The sequence below is a fragment of the Candoia aspera genome, chromosome 5 (genome assembly GCF_035149785.1).
Source record: "Candoia aspera isolate rCanAsp1 chromosome 5, rCanAsp1.hap2, whole genome shotgun sequence".
Taxonomy (NCBI): Eukaryota; Metazoa; Chordata; class Lepidosauria; order Squamata; family Boidae; genus Candoia; species Candoia aspera.
In genome coordinates, this window is record NC_086157.1 from 111581671 (window position 1) to 111601513 (window position 19843).

At 41.1% G+C, this 19843-nt stretch overlaps 1 protein-coding gene across 1 annotated transcript in view; it reads left to right on the forward strand.

Moving 5' to 3' along the window:
• The window catches only part of NARS2 (asparaginyl-tRNA synthetase 2, mitochondrial), a 45928-nt gene that overhangs the window by 16256 nt on the left and 9829 nt on the right, over positions 1 to 19843 (forward strand). The window contains exons 6-9 of the mRNA XM_063305936.1: positions 5218 to 5318; positions 12349 to 12481; positions 18079 to 18177; positions 19297 to 19334. Coding sequence (XP_063162006.1) covers positions 5218 to 5318; positions 12349 to 12481; positions 18079 to 18177; positions 19297 to 19334 — 371 coding nt within the window. The remainder of the gene's footprint in view (positions 1 to 5217; positions 5319 to 12348; positions 12482 to 18078; positions 18178 to 19296; positions 19335 to 19843) is intronic.

Genomic DNA, 19843 nt, shown 5'->3' on the forward strand with positions numbered 1-19843 from the left:
TGGGCTTACAGCTGCAGCTTTTTATCACCTCCCAGATGTTTTCCTCCAGCTGTGAAACTTTTAGTCTCTTGCCAAACTGTCTATTAGCTTGAACTGCAACTCTATCCCATGTCTGGTGTCTGTGAACCCGTCGGCTTTCAGATGGTTGTTGTCCGTGTTGTTAGTCGCGTCTAATTTTATGTATGTATGTATGTATGTATGTATGTATTTATTTGATTTACTGTATATAGCAACCCATCTCAATATAGCACTCTGGGCTGCTCACTAGGAGAGTAGTACAGATAGTCCTCGTTTAGTGATGGCCTTGTTCAGCGACCATTCGCAGTTATGATGGCGATGAAAAAGGGACTTCAGTTCTCGCGTTTACGACCTTCACAGGTCTGTAAAGCAAAGGAAAGCTGAAGTAAGATCACAAGCACAGTCACGGTTTCACTTAGTGACAGCTTCACTTAACCAAGTTGCCAGTCCCAATTGTGGTCACTCAGCGAGGATTACCTACAGAGCTGTGAAGGTGTATTAGCAGTGGGAAGGCTTGGGTTCAAGGCCTCACTCATCTTGGGGTGATTCGAAATCAGTAGTTATCCCTCAGCTCTTCCCACCTCACAGAGTTATTGTTGAGAGGTGGAAATTGGGTGAAGGAATGAGATGCATGATACCTTGTGCTTCAGGAAGAAAGGCAGGGTATATATCTAACCAGAATAAATAAGTAAACCGTGTTCTCCAACCTGATACTCTAGGAATGTGTTGAGACTTCAGCTTCCAGAAAGTCCCAGCCAATCCACACCTCCAGAATTCCTGGGATTTGAACTTTTAGGATTGATTGATTGATTGATTATGTGCCATCAAGTCGTTTTCAACTCCTAGTGACCACATAGATAGATTTTCTCCATGATGATCTATCCCTAAGGTGCCCCCATCACCACTATAACTGAGTCTATCTACCTTGCTGCTGGTCATCCTCTTCTTCTCTTTCCTTCCACCTTTCCCAGCATCAGATCTTTCTCCAGAGAGCTAAGTCTTCACATCATGTGTCCGAAGTAGGATAATTTGAGCCTGGTCATTTGTGCCTCAAGTGAGAATTCTGGGTTGATTTGTTCAATGATCCATCAGTTTGTTTTCTTGGTTGTCCACAGAACTCTTCTCCAACACCAGAGTCCAGAAGTGTAAGTTCTTTTCCTATCCTGCTTCTTCAAAGCACCTCCAACTTCAGCTTCCATAGTGTGTCACAGGGAATACCATGGCTTGCACAATTCTGATCTTGGTAGGGTATGTAGCCGGGCCAGCTGTGAAGTTTTGGACTTATAATCTCAATGCTTCTATCAGGTGCCAGGCTGGGTTAAGTCTATCATTAATGAAACCTCCCTTGTCTGTAAAGGAAGTGTTTTCTTTTGGTCTTGTTTGAATTCTCATCTGGTCCATAGATGGGACCAGATTTTACACCAGCTTTTACCTGAGCACTTTCCATCTTCATTCGATGGATATCTGGCTCACTTCCTGAGGTTACAACAAGCCACAGTTTGTGCAAATCACAGATTGAAACAAACTGCACTTGGGACTTGCTCTCTGGAAGGAAATTATGTTTTTGAAAAAAAAATGCCTGGTCTTTTTATGAATCATTTGGAACTACCCAACCTATAATGGTGATTTGGGATTAACAAATACTACTACTACTAATAATAATAATCACAAACTTTCATTAAATACTACTGAAACTTGGCGGCGGGGGGGGTGTCCTTTGAGTCAGAATTGATTCTTGGTGAGTGCCTGGACTAGTTCCTGCAGGTTTGAGGGCAAAGTTTTTGGAAGGAGCTGAGAGAGAAAAAGAGGCTGGTCCAAGATCACCCAGCTGGCTTCATGCCTAAGGTGGGACCAGTCTCCTGGTTTCTAGCCTGGCCCTTTAACCCCTACATCAAACTGGCTCTCACTGAAACTTTTAATAGTACCTTATTTCCTTTATCCTGACATGGGAAACCTGTGTCCTCCAGTGGTTGCTGAATTGCATTTTATGCTATTGGCCAGGTTGCAGTTGATGAACAGTATTTGGATGCCACAAATTCTCCATCTCAATGCTGCATCCACACTGCAGATCTGGGCAGGTCAATTAATAGGTTAATGCCTTGATAAGGCCCATAACAAAGTTTAAACTGGTGGTTAGCTGGCTTCGAGTTTGCATGCTGCCCATTCCATTGGCACTCAGATCTTCTTCACTGGGATGCAAAATTCGGATTCTTGTTTACAGTTTCATGTCTCTGCATGTATCCCGGAATAGTCTTCTTGTTATTTGTTCATCTGTTCTGTAGGTGCTGGTTTGGTTTAGGGGGGCAGTAGAAGAGCAAGGGCAATAAAATACTTGCAGTGCAAAACTTGGTCTGTTTTCCAGTCTTGCATTTTTAACAGATGAAATTGATTTATAAAGACATTAACAGGCTCAGCAGGCTTAATTGCCCTGGGAGCAAAAGCGAACCAATTTTCTCTGCCGTGCCAAAAGTCTTGTGGGTTGGACAGAAGCTTTTTAAAAAGGGCATCTTATCCCTGAAAAGCCCTTTTTCGGGGGCAACTCCACTTTGCAGTCTCTTTTTTCTGACGTGTCATTTCCAACCCTTCCTTGGAAGGGTCATTATCTTTGCATAAGAGATACCGTGTTTGTTTTAGCTTTGGCACTGTTTGCTGGACAAACAAGTTCAGCTGCTTGGAAAAGAGGGAAAAGGGCCTGGCTGAGGTGCTCCAGATTTTTCAGCCTATTCCAGTGTTTCTCAAGCTTGGGAACTTTAAGATGTGTGGACTACAACTCCCAGAATTCCCCAGCCAGGTAGGTCACGTTCAGGGCTCAGATTACCATGGCATATGCAGACCAGTTGAATTTTCTTGCCTGTGGAGGCCCCTTGCAGCTTTCCACTTTTGGGGCAGTCAAGGAGTAAAAACATGTTTGAGGCAAATAGTATTAGGAAGGATGGACTGGAGCGAATGTTGTGTGTTTCCTGAGCTAGGTTAGGGAAAGTGGACCTAAGACATGGAGGAACCCCAAGTATGATTGCATTTTCCTTCCCTCTCTCTCAGTCCCCAAGCTAAAGTTTGTGCCAACTCTCTGGATGATTTCAGGAATGACAGCTGAAACAATTCAGCACGTACAGTTTCTAGTGTGATTGAATAGAAAGTTAGTTAAATCCATGGGAATGATGATACAGTACTTTAAATCAGTGTTTCTCAACCTTGGCCACTTTAAGATGGGTGGACTTCAACTTCTGGGAGTTGAAGTCCACCCATTTTAAAGTCACTAAGATGTGAAACAACGCTTTAAATGAAGTTCATTTTGAATATAAATTCAGTCGAACTTCGCTTTTTCATGCTGCTCCATCCACTCTTGCATGGGCCAGTTCCATTTTGGGGGAGTGTGTCCCCTCTCCGACACCACTCAAAGCCCCCCACCCCCAAAAGTGAACATCCCAATTTATCAAAAGAATACTGTTTGGAAGTCACCCATGAGGTTCCCCTATGAAACCGCCTTCTCCTGGCCAAATACTTTCTCTGGTTATAGGTAACAGGTCAGTAAAGTAAATTCACAAGAAAACCAAGAACTTCAGATGAGAGGAAGGAAGGGAGGGAAGGGAAGGGTCCCAAAGGATTTCAGGCCTCACTGTCACTCAGGAACAAGCCCTGTCTATACCAATAATATTCACCCTCCACTTGAATTCAGTTTTTTCTCTCACCCATCATAACAGACTCCTTGACTCTCTCTTTTAAGTGGGCTGTCCAGTCTTCCTATGTTTTTGTAGTAGATTTGCTGTTGTATTGTTTTTCAATGACTGTAAGTTAAAAATGCCTTTCAGATGGAATTTTCCATCTCAGGACCTGTTTTCTGAAATCTTTTGCTTGGCAGACATAGAAAATTGAATTTAGGACATTCTGTGCACGGACCACATTCTCTCATGCTGTGGTCACAGAAATCTCCTTGGGTTTTACACCTCCCTGAAGGTCCATGGTGCAAATGGGGGAGATTTTGAAGCAATCCCCCTTTCCCTTGAGATTCTGGCCCTCTGCTCTGCAGCATGAAATCTGGCTACCTGGGAAGTGTCATGAGGACCAGAATTGATCTCAAATAGGAGAGAATCCATAGTTTATGTTTCTGGCCTATATGTCCTAGGATGGTTGATTCAGAATAATGGCCATGATTCTTGTCTTGATAATGATGGAAGACTTAAGAAAGGTTCCGATGTAGAGGAATGATGAGAGTTGGGCAGCCTTATAAATCCAGTAATAAATAAATAAATAAATAAATAAATAAATAAATAAAACAAGTGATTGGTGAGATAGGCACAGATGATGGTAGCAACTGGTTATGAGTAAGCTAGCCAGCCCTTTAAAAGTGGTTAACGTCATCCCCTCTTGCTTTATGTCCATTTTTATAGTTATTTTTAATTGTGACTGTTTAATGTATTTACTGTTTTTAATTAAGTGTTGTATGCCACCCAGAATCATTTTTATATGAGATGGGTGGCTATATAAGATAGGCAGACAGACAGACCGGCCTTAACAAAGTGTAGTTAGACTTCAGTTGAGGAAGAAATAAGTTGGACGTATGCGCGCAATAAACTGCTTTCCAGGGCCTTCATATTATGAAATAATTCAATGCGCTTTGCAACTTCTTATCAACATGTCACCAAGGGTCAACGGTACAATATTAGCAATTCTATGTTCGTACATATATTAGAGATCATATTTAACATTGATGCAAAATTTCTATTTTGAAAAGTTTAACTTACTTTCATCATCATAGGGCTAACAGCTTCCAGTTTCCATTGTATAGACACCACTGTACTTAATTTTTATTTGTATTCTATGATGTATTATTTGTATTCTAAAATAATTTGAAAAATCATGCTTGAGTTTTCAGATTGATTGATTGATTGATGAAATTTGTACACTCTCACTTTTCATTCAGCTCACAGTGTCAGAGAACAATGCTATTTCTTCGTGTAAGGCTTACAGATCTTTCTGTAGAGCTGACTTTTTTAAGACAGGAGAAAATGTGACATTTTCACAGCAGTTGCTAGGAGATACTGCTAAATTTATTTATTATTATTTCAATAAATTCCTTTGCAAGCCACATGCTTAGACAGTAAAAATACTCAGAGGGCTGATGTTTGGATGCCTTTGGGGAGAGATTGATCCAATTCCAGAATTTATGGAATGGATAATTCTATTCTTTAATTCTTGCAGCCTGCAAATGAGCAGAAAAAACCAGGAGGAGAACCCCATTTCTTCAGTGTTCCAGCGTTTCTCACCGTCTCAGGACAACTGCATTTGGAAGTGATGAGTGGGTATGGCTCTTGGGAATTTAAGGATGATTCTAGTCTGTTATATATCCCTAAATGAACTGACGAAATATCCTGAGAAAGCTGCCCGCAGGTGTTGCTGGAAGGCAAACAGAATTGTAGCAAATCTCTTAGTTAGCAGGATGCAGAATTAATTGGCAAGGGTTAGCATCAGACAGGAAGATTTCAGGTAGCCACGTAAAGGATTTGACTTATAAAGGAGATGGGGCGCTTCATTGACCCTATTTGTATGACATGTTTAACCAGGTTTTAGGAAGAGGGATTAGCATGCGTGAGTAGGAGAATTAGGTCAGCTGACCCAGATCATTAACCCTGAATGAGTTAGGTTTAGTCAGCGTGGGACTTTCCCAAATGCTTGAACTCAAACCTCCACAGCGGAGGTGATGTCCTAGAGAGGCCTTACAAAAAGCAGCCTCTCTAGGCCCTTCATCTCGATGGCTATTTTGATTTTCTCCCCCTTCCCCCATGGCAGAACTGAAAGGGGTGGGAATGCCCCACTCTGACGCTACCTGTGGTGGGCCCAAGACATATTGCACCACTTCATTTTGGAATTATTATTGTTGGGGTTTTTTTTTTGCAAAAGCAGGAAGAGGGGAAGTTATGACAGATTTGGCTGTTGTTCTCCTACCAAGTTCTAGAAGAAGAGGCCTGGAGGAGAATGAAAGCAGAGTGGCATGAGGCGCACTATCCTGATCTCTTTTCCATGGGGTAGCTGTGGCAGTGCCATCCTTAGGAATGGCTTGAACGGGGCACACGTTGAAATCACACACTAGGGGGAGGTGAGATTCTTTTATTTTTGAATTCAGGAGCTCCAGGTTGCATACATAGTCCTCCCATTCTTCCCCATAACAACACCCCTGTGAGATAGGCTAGCTGAAATCACGCTGTGACTCCTAGCCTCCCAACCTCACTGTTACACCCTGCTGGCTTGCTTATTTCTTATATTTATATCCCACTTTTTCTCCAGGGGCTCAGGCCAGCATGCATAGCATGCCGCCCAGCTAATTCTTGGTAATAATCAGCAAAATAATCCAGCTAAAATGCTGGTCCTCTTCAAAATCCCTATTCTGATGCTGTCTCCCCGTTTACATCATCACCCTGTCAAATAAACAAACAGGCTGTTCAGTGTACAGTACAGGATGTCATGTTAGTGCTTCCCACTTTGTTCTTCAACAGTGTGTTCCTTTTTTATTTAAAAGAAAAACATTAAACACAGGCATTCTAAGTAGATCAAATGCAGACTAAATTTAGAGGAGCTATATATATCTGGAGAGAATTCCTCCTTCTTTGGAGCCAAAATGCCACTCCAGGATCTTCAAAGGAGCTGGACAACCCAATCTTTAATGGTTTATAATGAAGGGACCAGTTGTTGTTGTGGGGGAAATGGGAGGAGGAAGGAGTATGAGGTATGCTCGCTGCCTTGAGTTATTTATAAAAATAATAAAGGCAGGATAGGAAATAAATAAATGAATAAATTAAGCCTATTTACTGACGCTTTCATCTGAAACAATAAATATGTCATGAGTACTGATGGCGAGCAGGAGGGGGCCTCTATCCAGGGGGGAAAATGCATGCGTAGTACTGAGACATTAAGCAGCCATTCAAAGAGACACAGATCAGACCCGCCTTAACTTTTGGGGTTTATCTGTCTGGGTTTTTCCCACGCTTCTTCAGTTTGTTAGGATTTTCTGTCTTATGTAGCAGTAATAAACACTACAGACCTATTCCTCGTCTCAGTGTGATTCCTGACTATTAGGACAAAATATACATTAAACTTTCTCATATTCATAATTTTATTCATTTATTTATTTGTCTATCTAATTTATCTCCACCCATCTCCTCCCGTCGGGGGACTCTGGGCGGTTTACAACAATCGATTAAAACCATGACCATAAATACAGAGAGTAAAATACAGTAATAAATAATATAAATAGAGGTAAAAATAAAGATTTATTTATTTAAAAATTTATACAGGTAGTCCTCGCTTATGACCACAATTGGGACTAGAATTTAAGTTGCTAAGCAATGCGGTCGTTAAGTGAATCCAGACCTGATTTTATAATCATTTTGTAACGGTCGTTAAGCAAATTATGCGGTTCCCTATTGATTTTACCTATTGGAAGGGAAGGTCGAAAATGGTGATCAAATGATTGTGGGGACACTGCAACGGTAAGTCGTTTTTTTCAGTACCGTCGTAATTCTGGATGGTTGCTAAACAATTGTTAAGCAAGGACTACATGTAGTGAACTGTTGAAGGGCAAAATCTGGTCTTCCTACACCCTGCCCAGCAGAAAGCTGCTCTGCCATTCTCAGATTTTATTCACTGGGACTTTTTGTGCACTTTCAGTTAGAATTCTTAAGAAACAAATCTCCTCTCGCTTTGGCATTTTCTGTTGCCACCTTTCCCTTCATATATGGGAACAATAATGGCATTTTTCCATTCATTAGACACAGAAGGAATCTTAACGCACACTTTTTTAAAAGTTGCAGGTCTTTAAGCAAATTATACCCATGTCTCCAGTTACACCATCTGTGTCTGCAGTCTTATCATTTTCAACATTCTCCTAGCATTTATGATTTCCTTTTCATCAGTTTTACCTTATTTATGCAATGTTTATTTATTTATCTCATTTAAAACCCACCGAGAGTCTGTCTGGTTGTGGCAGTGTATAAATGTGACACATATAATACATTTATAGCATTTGCTTCAATTCCATTCTTGGATGTATCACTGTCGTTCCCATACAAATGGGAAATACTTTCAAAACATCTTTTCCAGCCTACTCTCACTTCAGTTTCCCCCCAAATCATTTCAGCATGTTTATTTTTAATTATCATTTTAATTCCATTCACTCTGCTGGAGGCTGTTAAACCATTTCCTAAAATCTGTCCCTCGCTTCCAAAATAATGTTTTATTTCTACCAAAATCGCTCTCATTTTCTTCTTCTCTTTTAATCATAATTATTCCTTTAATTACATTCTTTGCAACCCTTCTTCTTTTTTCCTATACAGTATACGGCATCTTGTTCTCATCATTTTTTGCAGTAATCGTTCCTGTATATTCATTTTTTTCTGATCAGCAGCCTCTTCTACTATATCATTCCACCAGGTGTTCCTTTTCATACCTTCTATTAGCATAAATTCACCCACTTCACATTTTCACTTCTTCCTCCTTTTCTTCCATATCCATTTTTTGCCAGGATCAAGTCTTGGTATTACCAACTAATGCTTTGTCCTACATTCAGAACCTCTCATCACATTGATATCCTTTAGTCCATTTTCTCAACCTTGGCCACTTGAAGATGCATGGACTTCAACTCCCAGAATTGCTGGCTGGGGAATTCTGGGAGATGAAGTCCACACATCTTCAGGTGGCCAAGGTTGAGAAACTCTGCTTTAGTCATTTTCTCATTCTTGTACATAAACAATCAAATCAATGATGCTTTTAGATTCATTCCTTTTTCCAAGTCTGCATTTGAGCAGACTGAAGCTTAATTCACATATTCAGAACAGACCTTGCCATCTCCAGATGGCAAATCGCTTTTTTAAAATTCTCTTGTTTTCATGTCACCTAATTGCAATCATTTTTCCCCCCTTGGATCATATTCATTCAGCATATACCTAGTCCACCTCTTTCTGAAAACAGCTACCTTGGTGTTGGACTTACTGATGTTCAGGTAGTTGAGTGCACAGTGTATACTAAACCTGCACTGCAGTCTTCTCATCCCTACCTGGGCGAATGACATCAATGCCGTGTTGTCTGCGTAAAGCAGAACATTTATATGTTTATTTTTAACTTTAGGCATATGCGTATCGGTTGAATGATGGACTTTGGGATGTCATTGATGTACAGATTAAACAAAATGGGAGCCAGTATACATCCTTATCACTAGTAAGCCTGCACTCTATATCACAGGCCATTTCAAAGACTGTTGGGGTTAGCTGTAGGGGTGACGATTTATCATGAATTTGTCCTACTGTTTTCCTTGTAGGTAAAGGTAAAGGTTTCCCTTGACGTAAAGTCCAGTCGAATCCGACTCTAGGGGGCGGTGCTCATCTCCGTTTCTATACTTGAATCAGTTTTATACTTTCGATAGGGTCAAATGATGAAATCAATAAAGTTTCTATTCTATTCATTCAGAATATTGCACATTTTCGCCTGGAACTCAACCCTGGTTTTTCCTTCATCACCATTCACAGATACATAACATGCAGCTAATAGCAACCTATGGGTTTCACGTCCACAGCAATGAGAAGACACCAGTTTTAACTTCCTGCCATACCTTTTGTCCTTTACATTCATAATTAAACTTGCAGCTATGTTTCCCTGCATGTATTCATCAAGCCCACTCCCCAAGTCAAGCCACCTTCATTCACATCTTTCTCCTTTTTCTTTGTTTCACAGTCCTATAACACATTTCTTTTTTCCCTTTCTCGTACAGGTAGTCCTTGACTTAAAACCATTCATTTAACAACAACTACTGTAAACCGCCCAGAGTTGCTCCTTGAGTGAGATGGGTGGTGAATAGATTTGAAGAATAAATACATAAATAAATAAAACAATGGTTCAAAGTTATGACAGCCTCGGGAAGAGTGCTTTATGACCTGTACTCACACTTACAACTGTCATACCACCCCCTCCATGGTCACGTGATCACGATTTGCAACCTTTTTTGCTGGTTTCCAGCAAAAGTCCATTGGGGAAGCTGGATTTGCTTAACAACCACGGTGATTCGCTTAACAACTCCTGATTCCAAATGATATGGAGCTGTTTTGGCTGTAGTATAAATTCATGGAAATGTCCCCAGTGAATTTAGCATGCATTTTGGCTTTGGAGGGGCAGATTGATTTGAGCAGACTTGAATGGTAATCAGTTGATGCATGCATTGATTGATTAAATTGATTGAAAATTGCATGCTAATATTTTCAGACCTCTTCTTTTTGGATTTGTTTTAATTTCATAACCTCACCTCTCCCTCTCCAAAAATTACTTTTTGGCCAGCCACTTTGAATTATAAAATGCTGAGCTAATTGTGGCTTGGATAAATGAGTAAAAAGTCCTTTGAGTCATCTTCAAATGCAGGTGACTTCATGGACCTGACCATGTAGAATTTTGTTAGCCACAGAAAAGCAATAGCTTGCTGTTGTTTTCTTCTGGGATTGTTTTTTTAACTTCCCAGTTTAAAAACAAACAAACAAACTGGGATCTCCTGGTGGTATCCTATCCTAGTATGAGCTCATTAGCTCTGGGATCCCCTGGTGGTGTCCTATCCAAGTATGAGCCCAAGTATGACCCTAAAGAGTTATTTTGGGATCAGCCAAGATCAGCTTGAGGATGCTCCCTGTTGCTTTAGGGTCAGATAGTTCTCACCTTTATTATTATCCTTGTCTTGGATGCTTCAGACATCACAGGGGCAAGGGGCAGGGAAGCAGAAATGTACCACTTTTTGCAGGACATCCCTTAAAAAAAAAAGAATAGATGGGGAATGGAGGGCATTTTCCTTGGAAATAATCTATTAGTACCTTTGTTGGTCTTCTTTCTTGGTCTGGACACTTTTAAAGATGGAAATGCATTCCTTTTGCTTCCACGGACATTTTATGTGCTCATCCTCACCCTTATTTGAGCACTTTGGGGCAGAAAATTGTACTGACTGAGATTCCAGACTTGGTGTGGTTTGTCTGTCTGTTTTGGGGGGGATGAAAACAGTAGCAAACCCAGCTGTTTCCTCACCATCTTATTGCCGATGGGCTTAATCTCTGTTGGGTCCCTTGCAGTTGTCAGATTGCTCCAAGGGCAGAGAAGCAGGTGATATTTAATTCTCCCTTCCAAGCCGTGCAAAGGCTTTTGAATTTGGTATTGGGGGAGGTTTTCAAGCTTGGATCTGCTCTATTTGGGGTTCAGAATCCTGTGTTTTAAGCTCAAGAGTGCACTAAAGTGATTGAAGCAACTGGTCTGTACTTCAAACAATAATTGAGGCAGGACATGTCAGACTCAAGCCAATTCATGCATAGAACATTTTGTATGGCTTTATAAAGATAGTCCTCACTTAACAACCATTCGTTTATTGATGGTTCAGACTTATGATGGTTCTGCAAAAAAAAACAACTTATTACCGGTCCTCACACTTACAACAGTAGCAGCATCCCTGCAGTCATGTGATCACAGTTAGGGCACTTGGCAACCAGTTTGCATTTATCACTGTTGTAGCATCCTGGGGTCACGTGACTGCCATTTTTGACCTTCATGGCTGGCTTCTGAGAAGCAAAATCAATGGGGAACTGCATGATTTGCTTAACAACCACTTGGTTCGCGGTGATTTGCTTAACGATCACACCAAAAGGTAGTAGAACTGGGTTGGATTCACTTAATGACCGCTTCACTTAGCAACTGAAATTCTGGTCCCAATTGTGGTCGTTAAGCAAGGACTACCTGTATATTTTACCATTAAAATGTGGGGCTGGCTACCTGCTTGACTGGCTTCAAATAAGGGTTGGACAATTCATGGAAGTCCTGGAGATCCGTGGCTCTTGATGGCAGTGGGGCTGCCTCTGAAGGCCATCTACTGGGAGACGGGTGGGCTTCCTTGGGCAGTTGGTGGCCCGCTGGGAGAAGAGGCTGCTGGACAAGAAGGTCCAGGGGTCTCATCCAGCAGGGCACAGCTTATGTTCTTACATTCTTATAAAATGCACCATTACCTAGAACTGTTTTTCAGGACAAACTGAAATTGAGTTTTCACTCACCACATCTAGCAGTGACCCCTGGATCTTGGAAGTGCCCTGTGGGGATCTTGGGATCCAGTGGGATGCTGGCATTTGGGGGATCCTGCTCCGTTTGTTTGGAGCCTTAGGATAGTTTCAAAAGCAATGCAGTCAAAAATTTGGGACTAGAAGGGAAGACAGAAGAGCGGAGCAGATGGGTTCCTATGTGATCATTTCCATGGCCAGGGGTCTCAGCATGAGTGCACACAAGCCAGTGGGCAGCAGCTCAACCTCTGTGTCGTTTTGCACATTGCAGGGCATTTACTAAAGTGTTCACTTTTGGCCCAACGTTCCGCGCAGACAATTCTCAAACCCGCAGACACCTGGCGGAGTTTTATATGGTGGAGGCTGAAATATTTTTTGTTGACAGTCTTCAGGATATAATGCAGGTAAGAGTCCCAGGGAGAACCATAGACAGGGCTGTTTCTATGAGTGTTTTTGAGTGTTACAGGTTTTATGCCTTTAATTCAAAGTTTTTCCTAGTTTTATAGGAAGAGTAAAGGAAGCTTTCTGGAAGCTTAAGACTTTTGAAAGGTTCTGAGGGCCACCTTAAATCACAATCTCAGATCAGAGCTAAGTTTTTCAGATTTTCTTGAGTTTTTGCATAGAATCTTGGGGTGTCTCTTTGTATTTTTTACGCTGCTATCCCTGTTGTGGGGCTTACCCTACAGCACTCAAGTATTTCCCATTTGAGAATTACAGGAAACCGTATCATCGGTTTTACAGTTATACCTAGAGTGGATGCTGGAACCGCAAAAAAAGAGGTTTAGAAGCCAGACATGATCCTACAACTACAGGTTGCCTACCCTGTCTTACACAGTTGACTAGTTATTTGAATGAAAAATCAGATTAAACCATTTTTTATGAACTTGTAAAAGACAATCATATAGGTTGTCACCAAGGGTTTTTTTTTAATGTTGGTAAGTTTCTGTTAAAATGTGAAATAACAAGTTCCCAGCTGTCACACTGGCCTTACATCAGATTTCAGCACTTTGCCCATCAGAAGGGTAGTTACTTTAACTATTATTTATTTATTTGCAAATGTATATTATATTATATTAATATATAACTATATGACTATAACGATAAATAAATAACTAATTATTTATTAATTAACTAGTTATTTTAATAACTGACTTGATTTCTTGGAAGTGAGCAGCAGCCGGACGTTTGCGTAAGTGTGTGTGTCTGAGTGTGTATTTTTACATCACTGCTAATTTGATTTAAGAGATGAGTGCAGCTGTGGGGCTGTGAAACATTGGGAGGAGGGTGAGAAAAAATGGGGGGATCTTTGGGCATCAACAATCCACTAATGGGAGAGGAGTATGTTGGTTTTATCTCATAAATTATTATTATTATTATTCGCACAGCCAGTCAGATGTTTAGACTGGATGTAGCTTTTTTGTCCGCCTATCAACTCCTTCCCGGGGACCTGGGATATTTGATCTCATAAATGGCAGCTCAGTCCAGGTTGCAAAAAGGCCAGGAGGAAGAGCTTCAAGAGAAACTCTACCTTAACTGATAAATAAAGCGCTGCTGGTTCCAAGCACAGTTTCCAAGATTCTGCACTTTACCCCTAAATCCTTGTGTTGAGGCACCTTACTGAAGCCTATCTGGTTTTTTTGCTTCCTTGATTGTGTTTGGGGATGTTGGGCTCAGGCGGTTACTGATATCCAGGTTGCTCGATTATTTGGAGAAAAGAATTGCTGGGCCTGTTCAGGCTGAGATGCTCAGAAGGAGAAAAGTAAACAACAACAAGCTGAAGGGATGAATGGGTTCTGAGTCCTTGTCCCTAAGAGGAGGGAGCACTGTGCTCCTGGAGGAAAGGTGGGCGATAAATGCAGTGACCCTCCGTCCTTTATTATAAAGGACAGTCCTTTATTTCAGAAAGCTGTCCTTTAGATTTATTTAATTTAACTATTTATTTTCTTGGATTGGCTCTTGAATTTTCCTTCATCAAGCAGAGTTAAAAACATAAACAATTTGGTGTTTTTTTAATCATTATGAACCACTTTTAGATTTGCCCCTTTTTCAGGTTAGTCCTTTTTTTTCTCTCCCAAGAAAATATGGTCCCTGTAGCTATAAATCTAAATAAGAGAACCGGTGTAATAAGCCTGTGCATTTGCTACTTTGAAGACTAAAGGCTCAGTTGGGTCCCTCTGCCTGTCCCTAGCAGGGGAAGAAAAATGCAGGATGCAGAAGTGACCTTTGGGCCTTTGACCAAGGCCATCCTTCCCAGCAATTGGGGACCTATCTTGAGCACAGGCACAAAATGGCTGTGGTGGGTGTGATTGGCCTGTTCATCAAAGGGTTGCCCCGACACCAAGGCCCATCCCAAAATACCCTTTTTATGACACAAACGGGCAACTCCTCTTGACCTGAGTGGTGTTCCAGAAGCCGGCCTAGGCGGCAATTGGGCCTCTTAAAGCTGTTCCCATCCCAAATCTTCGGAAGGCCAATGCAATATTTATGGGGTCCAGAAATGTTTTTGCAAAGAAAGAGGATGCTAAAGGGTGGTGCTCTGGTTTGCAATGCAATGCTGTTTCTCATTTCACTATTTTTTAATGGAGGGGGAATATATATTTCTTTTTTATAAATAGCCAAATGGGTTTATCTCCCTTTTTCTCATTCTCTTCTTCAGTGTTTTCATTCTAGCGAGTTTTTGCTACCTCCAGCGCAGTACACCTCTCCTTGCTGAAGTTAAATTAAAAAAAAAGAACCTTGTGCTTTGCTAGGGCTTTACACTTAAAAAAAAAAATTGGTTTGCTAGCAATAGTTCCAGCAAAGAGGAATGGAAATATTTGCCGGCTCTGGTTGACCATGCAGTTTTGCTCTTGGGGAAGTTTGTGAGATGGAAACCTTCCTCTCTTGAGGAAACGGAAGCGTGTTTTTGCCACAAGCTCACCATCACATTCTCACACTGTGCAACAGAAACCACTCCATCTTGCATTTGGGGAAAGAGAAAGAAAAATTAAAAGTGGGGCATGTTTACACCTCCCAGCTCTGTGCTGCAGTAGAAGAAGACTGTATAGCAAACTGAGGGGCATTCCCCCTGTTTTTTTTCTCCTCGTGCCTGAGGTAAAGTGTGTTCTGGGGCCAGAACAAGCTTCAACAGCCTTCCTCCAAATGGGGTTGGTGGGGATTGAGGGAAGAACAGGTAAAGTGACCTCCCTGGAGAAGATGAGCAGACCACCATGGTTTAATGGTGAAAATGCTAGGTGAACACTAGGGAGATCAGTCCCTGCTCAGCCTCAGAAGCTCCGAGGTGCCTTTGGGCTGAGAGGGAGAAAGAAACTGGTCCAGCCTACCTCACAGGGTTGTTGTAGGGCAAGGAGGGAGTGCTGAGTAGGCCTCCCTGTGCTACTGAAGGATAGGTAGGATATAAGAAATAAGACAGGATGGAGTTGTAAAGAAGGGGTTAGACTAGGAGTGGGAACACTGGGCTGTAGTCTTCAGCCATGCAAGCTCTCTGGAAGACTTTTAACTAGTCCGTCTCTCTGTCTATCTAGCCTACTTCACAGGGTTGTTGGCTTTGGCTTAGGGAAACCTAGGTTCAAGTCCCCCTCAGCCATGGACACTCATGGGGTGACTTTGAGCCAGTAACTCTTCAACCAGCCTATTTCACGGGATTATTGCTAAGAGTCTGGACAAGAGAGACCCAGGTTCTAGACCACCTCCACCAAAGAAGCTCATGGGTTGACTTTGGGCCAGCTAGTTTAATCCAGTGTTTCTCAGCCTTGGCAGCTTGAAGATGTGTAGACTTCAATTCCCAGAATTCCCCAGCCAGCCAGCCACATCTTCAAGTTGCCATAGTTGAGAAACACTGGTCTAACCTATCTGATTTTGGGGAAAAATAGGAGGAGGGAGGTATGCTGGCGTAAGCTCATAATAAAATAGAGGAAGAGAGAGGGGGGGATTATAGGTTTTAGGTACCTTTAAGTTCCTTCTTTCCTGCAGAGATCTGCGGAGAACAACAGTAGGAATCTCGTCCCTCTTTCATGAATGAGTTCATTAAGGCAGAATTGCTTTGAACATTTTGGTGTTTTTTTTAAATAATTCTTATTGAAGGCATTTTTCAACAGAATTAAAAACAGTGCAAATTTTGAATTAAAGAATAAAGAAAAGCAGTAAGAAAGTTTTTCAGCAGCATTAAAAACAGTACAAATTTTGAATGAAAGAATAAAGAAAAGCAATAAAGTTTTTCAGCAGCATTAAAAACAGTACAAATTTTGAATGAAAGAATAAAGAAAAGTAATAAGAAAGTGAAAAGGAAATATAGAAAAAGAGAGAGAGAGATTCTAAAGAAGCAGCTTCCGATCTTGACAGTGGTTATAGATACATTTATATTTTACCCTTTCTCTCTAAGGTTACATCATAATTTCCTTCTTTCCATAAGCTATCCTTTCTAATCTTTAAACCGGTAAATCACAAGTTCATTTTTCTTTTTTCAGCAAAAAGTCCATAAGGTGTTTCCAGTCACTGATAAATGTGGTTGTTGATCTTTCTCTACTCAAACAAGTCAGTTTTGCCATCTCTGCTAATTCTGTCATCTTCAACCAATCCTCAGTTGTGGGTATTTCAGAGTCTTTCCATTTTTGCGCATATAGTAGCCTCGCAACAGTAATCATATATAAAAATAATCTTCCATGGCTCTTTTCTAATTGGCTGTCCATTAATCCCAGCAAGAAAGGTTCTGATTTCAGTTGAATGTCGATCTTTAAAATTCTTTCTATGTGTATTTGAACCCAAAAATGTCTTTTTTACAAGCCCACCAGGCATGATAAAATGACCCTTAATGTTGTCCACATTTCCAACTTAAATTTGAAGTACCTTTATACATTCTAGACATTTTTTGTGGAGTCATATACCAACGGTACATCATTTTATAAAAAAACTCTTTTAGGTTATCATGTAAATTTCAATCCTTTTAACCACATATTTTCCCACTGTTCCATCAGTATGGTATGTCCGAAGTTCTTAGTCCATTTTATCATACAGCCTTTCCCTTGTTCTTCTGTTTCAAATTTCACTAAAAGCTTATTAATTTTAGCAATTACACATTCATCATTTGTACATAGTTCAGCTTCAATTTTTGTCTTCTGCTGCTCAATTCCAAATGTCCTATTATCTACCTTAAATCTTTCTCTTAACAGTGCATACGAAAACCACTGAAAACTAAGTCCCTCTGCAGCCAGTTGCCCCCCTGGTTTCATCTTATATTCTCCATGTTCCTGTTCTAACAGCTCTTAATAAGTCAACCATTTTTCTTCACCTACTGTTTGGAATCTCTTTGAGCATCTTGAATCTCCTTCCTGGGTGTCCTGCAACCTGGATGGAGCTGCCATTTATGAGATAAGCCACTAAAAGACGCCTCTCCATTAGGTGGATTGTTTGTGTCCAGAGATCCTTCCGTTCCTTCTCAGCCTCGTCATGGTCTCAAAATGCCTTGGGTCCTCATTATCTTCACCCTCATCTGATCCAGGTAGAATTTCCCCTTCCAACATGGGTTGGCTGAAGGACATACTGGAGATTTCCCTTGAGATGTTAAATGGGTGGGGGCTGCAGGAAAAAATGCAGTGAAACCAACAGCTGAAATTAAAGCTCTTCTCCACAAGGTATTCTCTTTGGAGAGAACACCTTGTAATGGAAGCCTTGTTTGGGGTGATGGGTTAGGTGGTTAGCCAGATGTGGATGACAGTTACATACAATATATGATGCAGTTTTATGTAGGGCTTACTGGGCTGCACTCCTATAATTTTTGTCCATCACAGGCTACAGCTTGGGAATTATTGATGTTGTGGTCTAGCATATCTACAGGGTACCAATTTGGGGAAAATTGCTGGAGAAGAGGATTGATAAACATGCTGCAATTTATTACTTATTTATTTATAAAAGGGAGAACACTTAATTGGAGTTATGGTCTTGTCTGTAACAGGGAACATTCTTACCCTTTCTCTTTTACATGATTTTTTTTTCCTTTCCTTAGGTTATAGAAGATCTTTTCAAGACCGTGACAGACAGAGTGCTGTCAAAATGCCCTCAAGATGTTGCACTTTTTCATAAACATATAGCTCCTGGCCAAGAGGTTATTTTTTTTTCTAAAGTATATATACTTTCCTTCTACCTTTTCCATAGCTTAACTACAGCCAAGCCTAAATCAATTTCTTAATATTGACTCAGACTCCAGCAGATTCTCCCCTAACTTTAGATCATCCACAGCTCTTTCAACTTCAGCTTCTGTACTTTTAGCCAATGAAAGAAATTTATTAGCTGGCTAAGAATTACGAGAGTTGAAGGTTGACGCCTCCAGAGGGCACAAAGTTGGGGGAGTGAACAAGGGACCAAGCAATAGAACCCAGGCTGAGCCCGGCCAGTGAAGGGATGGGGCTGTGCAAATAATATCAGTTGCTGGAATTGCTTGGACCAAGAAGCAGGTTGACCTCAGCATGGTTCCTCAATGCCTCTTTTTAATAAATCTCTTATCAGGCACAAAGAGTTGGAAGCAACTGAGCATCAACACAACGATGGTTGCTTGCTTTTCATCTTTCCCATCCTGCAACCTAAGATCAGAGATCTGGCAAGGAGGAGCATTGTGCTACTCCATGAAATATTTTGCACAGCACGTAACTGTTGCATCCCACTGGCTGTCAAGTGTGTGGAGATTAATGGCGGTATGGATGACTTTGAAAGATGGGTGGTTGTCACATGCGTGGAGAATAATCGGGGAACTAATGGCTATTCTAAGGACCCAAGTTGACACTAAGTTCCATGTCCTGGCAACCAACATGGGACACGGTTATTTTGTTTAGCCCCTGTGGGTGGATTTATTCCCAGGGGCATCTGATTGGTTGCCATGGACGCTGAATTAGACAAGCTTTTCGTGTAAAGCGGTATGGTTTCTGCAAAACTGCAAGAATGTTTTCCCTTGTTTGAGAAAGCATAGGCAGGGTCCAACATGCTTTATTAGTTCGTGCTTGAAATGGTTCAGCTGGGTTTATCCTGATGCAAAATTTGCTTTCCTTCGACTCCTAGAATTTCTCTGTCCTGGAACTGAAATAGTTTGTCTTCAATTTGATCCCTTTGTGCAAAGTTCATTGTTTTCTCAGCTATGGCTGCAAAACGTTTTTGTTTCAGAAACTTAGCAGTTTCTGATAATAATTGTGAATCGGTTTTTCCTTTCCCTTCTGTCCCCCATCCTCATTAGGCGAAATTAGAAAAGATGCTGAAGAACCAATTTATAATGTAAGTATTTTGGAAAAGGTTGTTGCTGCTGCTGCTGCTGCTGCGGTTTAATTTATAACTGTAATTTATGAGTTTGACTTAGGTTTCTTAGCATATAGCAATTTTGACTCATCTTGGAAAAAGTTAATTGGAATTGGTCCTGATTAGGATTTGGATGGGAGACCATCAGGAAAACCTTAGTCTGCAGACTATACTACGAAGTCAAAGAACACCCCAGAAGATTGGAGCAGGAACCACTTATTTGGAAAATTATAAAGATATGTTCACGTAGTTACCAGATACCAAGCTCAATTCAAAGGAGGATTTATTTACAACAAAGTGGCAATGGAAATTAGCATTTAAGTGAAGCTTCTTCCATGCTATGACATTTATGGTTCTGGAGTCCTCGGTGCTCTCTGAGCTTGGCTGTTTGCATGCAGACATTTCATGACCCGACTAGGTAACATCATCAGTGCTGGTGAGGGTGGGGTTTTGCTCCCTGTTTATATACAGCAGCTTGCCCTGCCAGT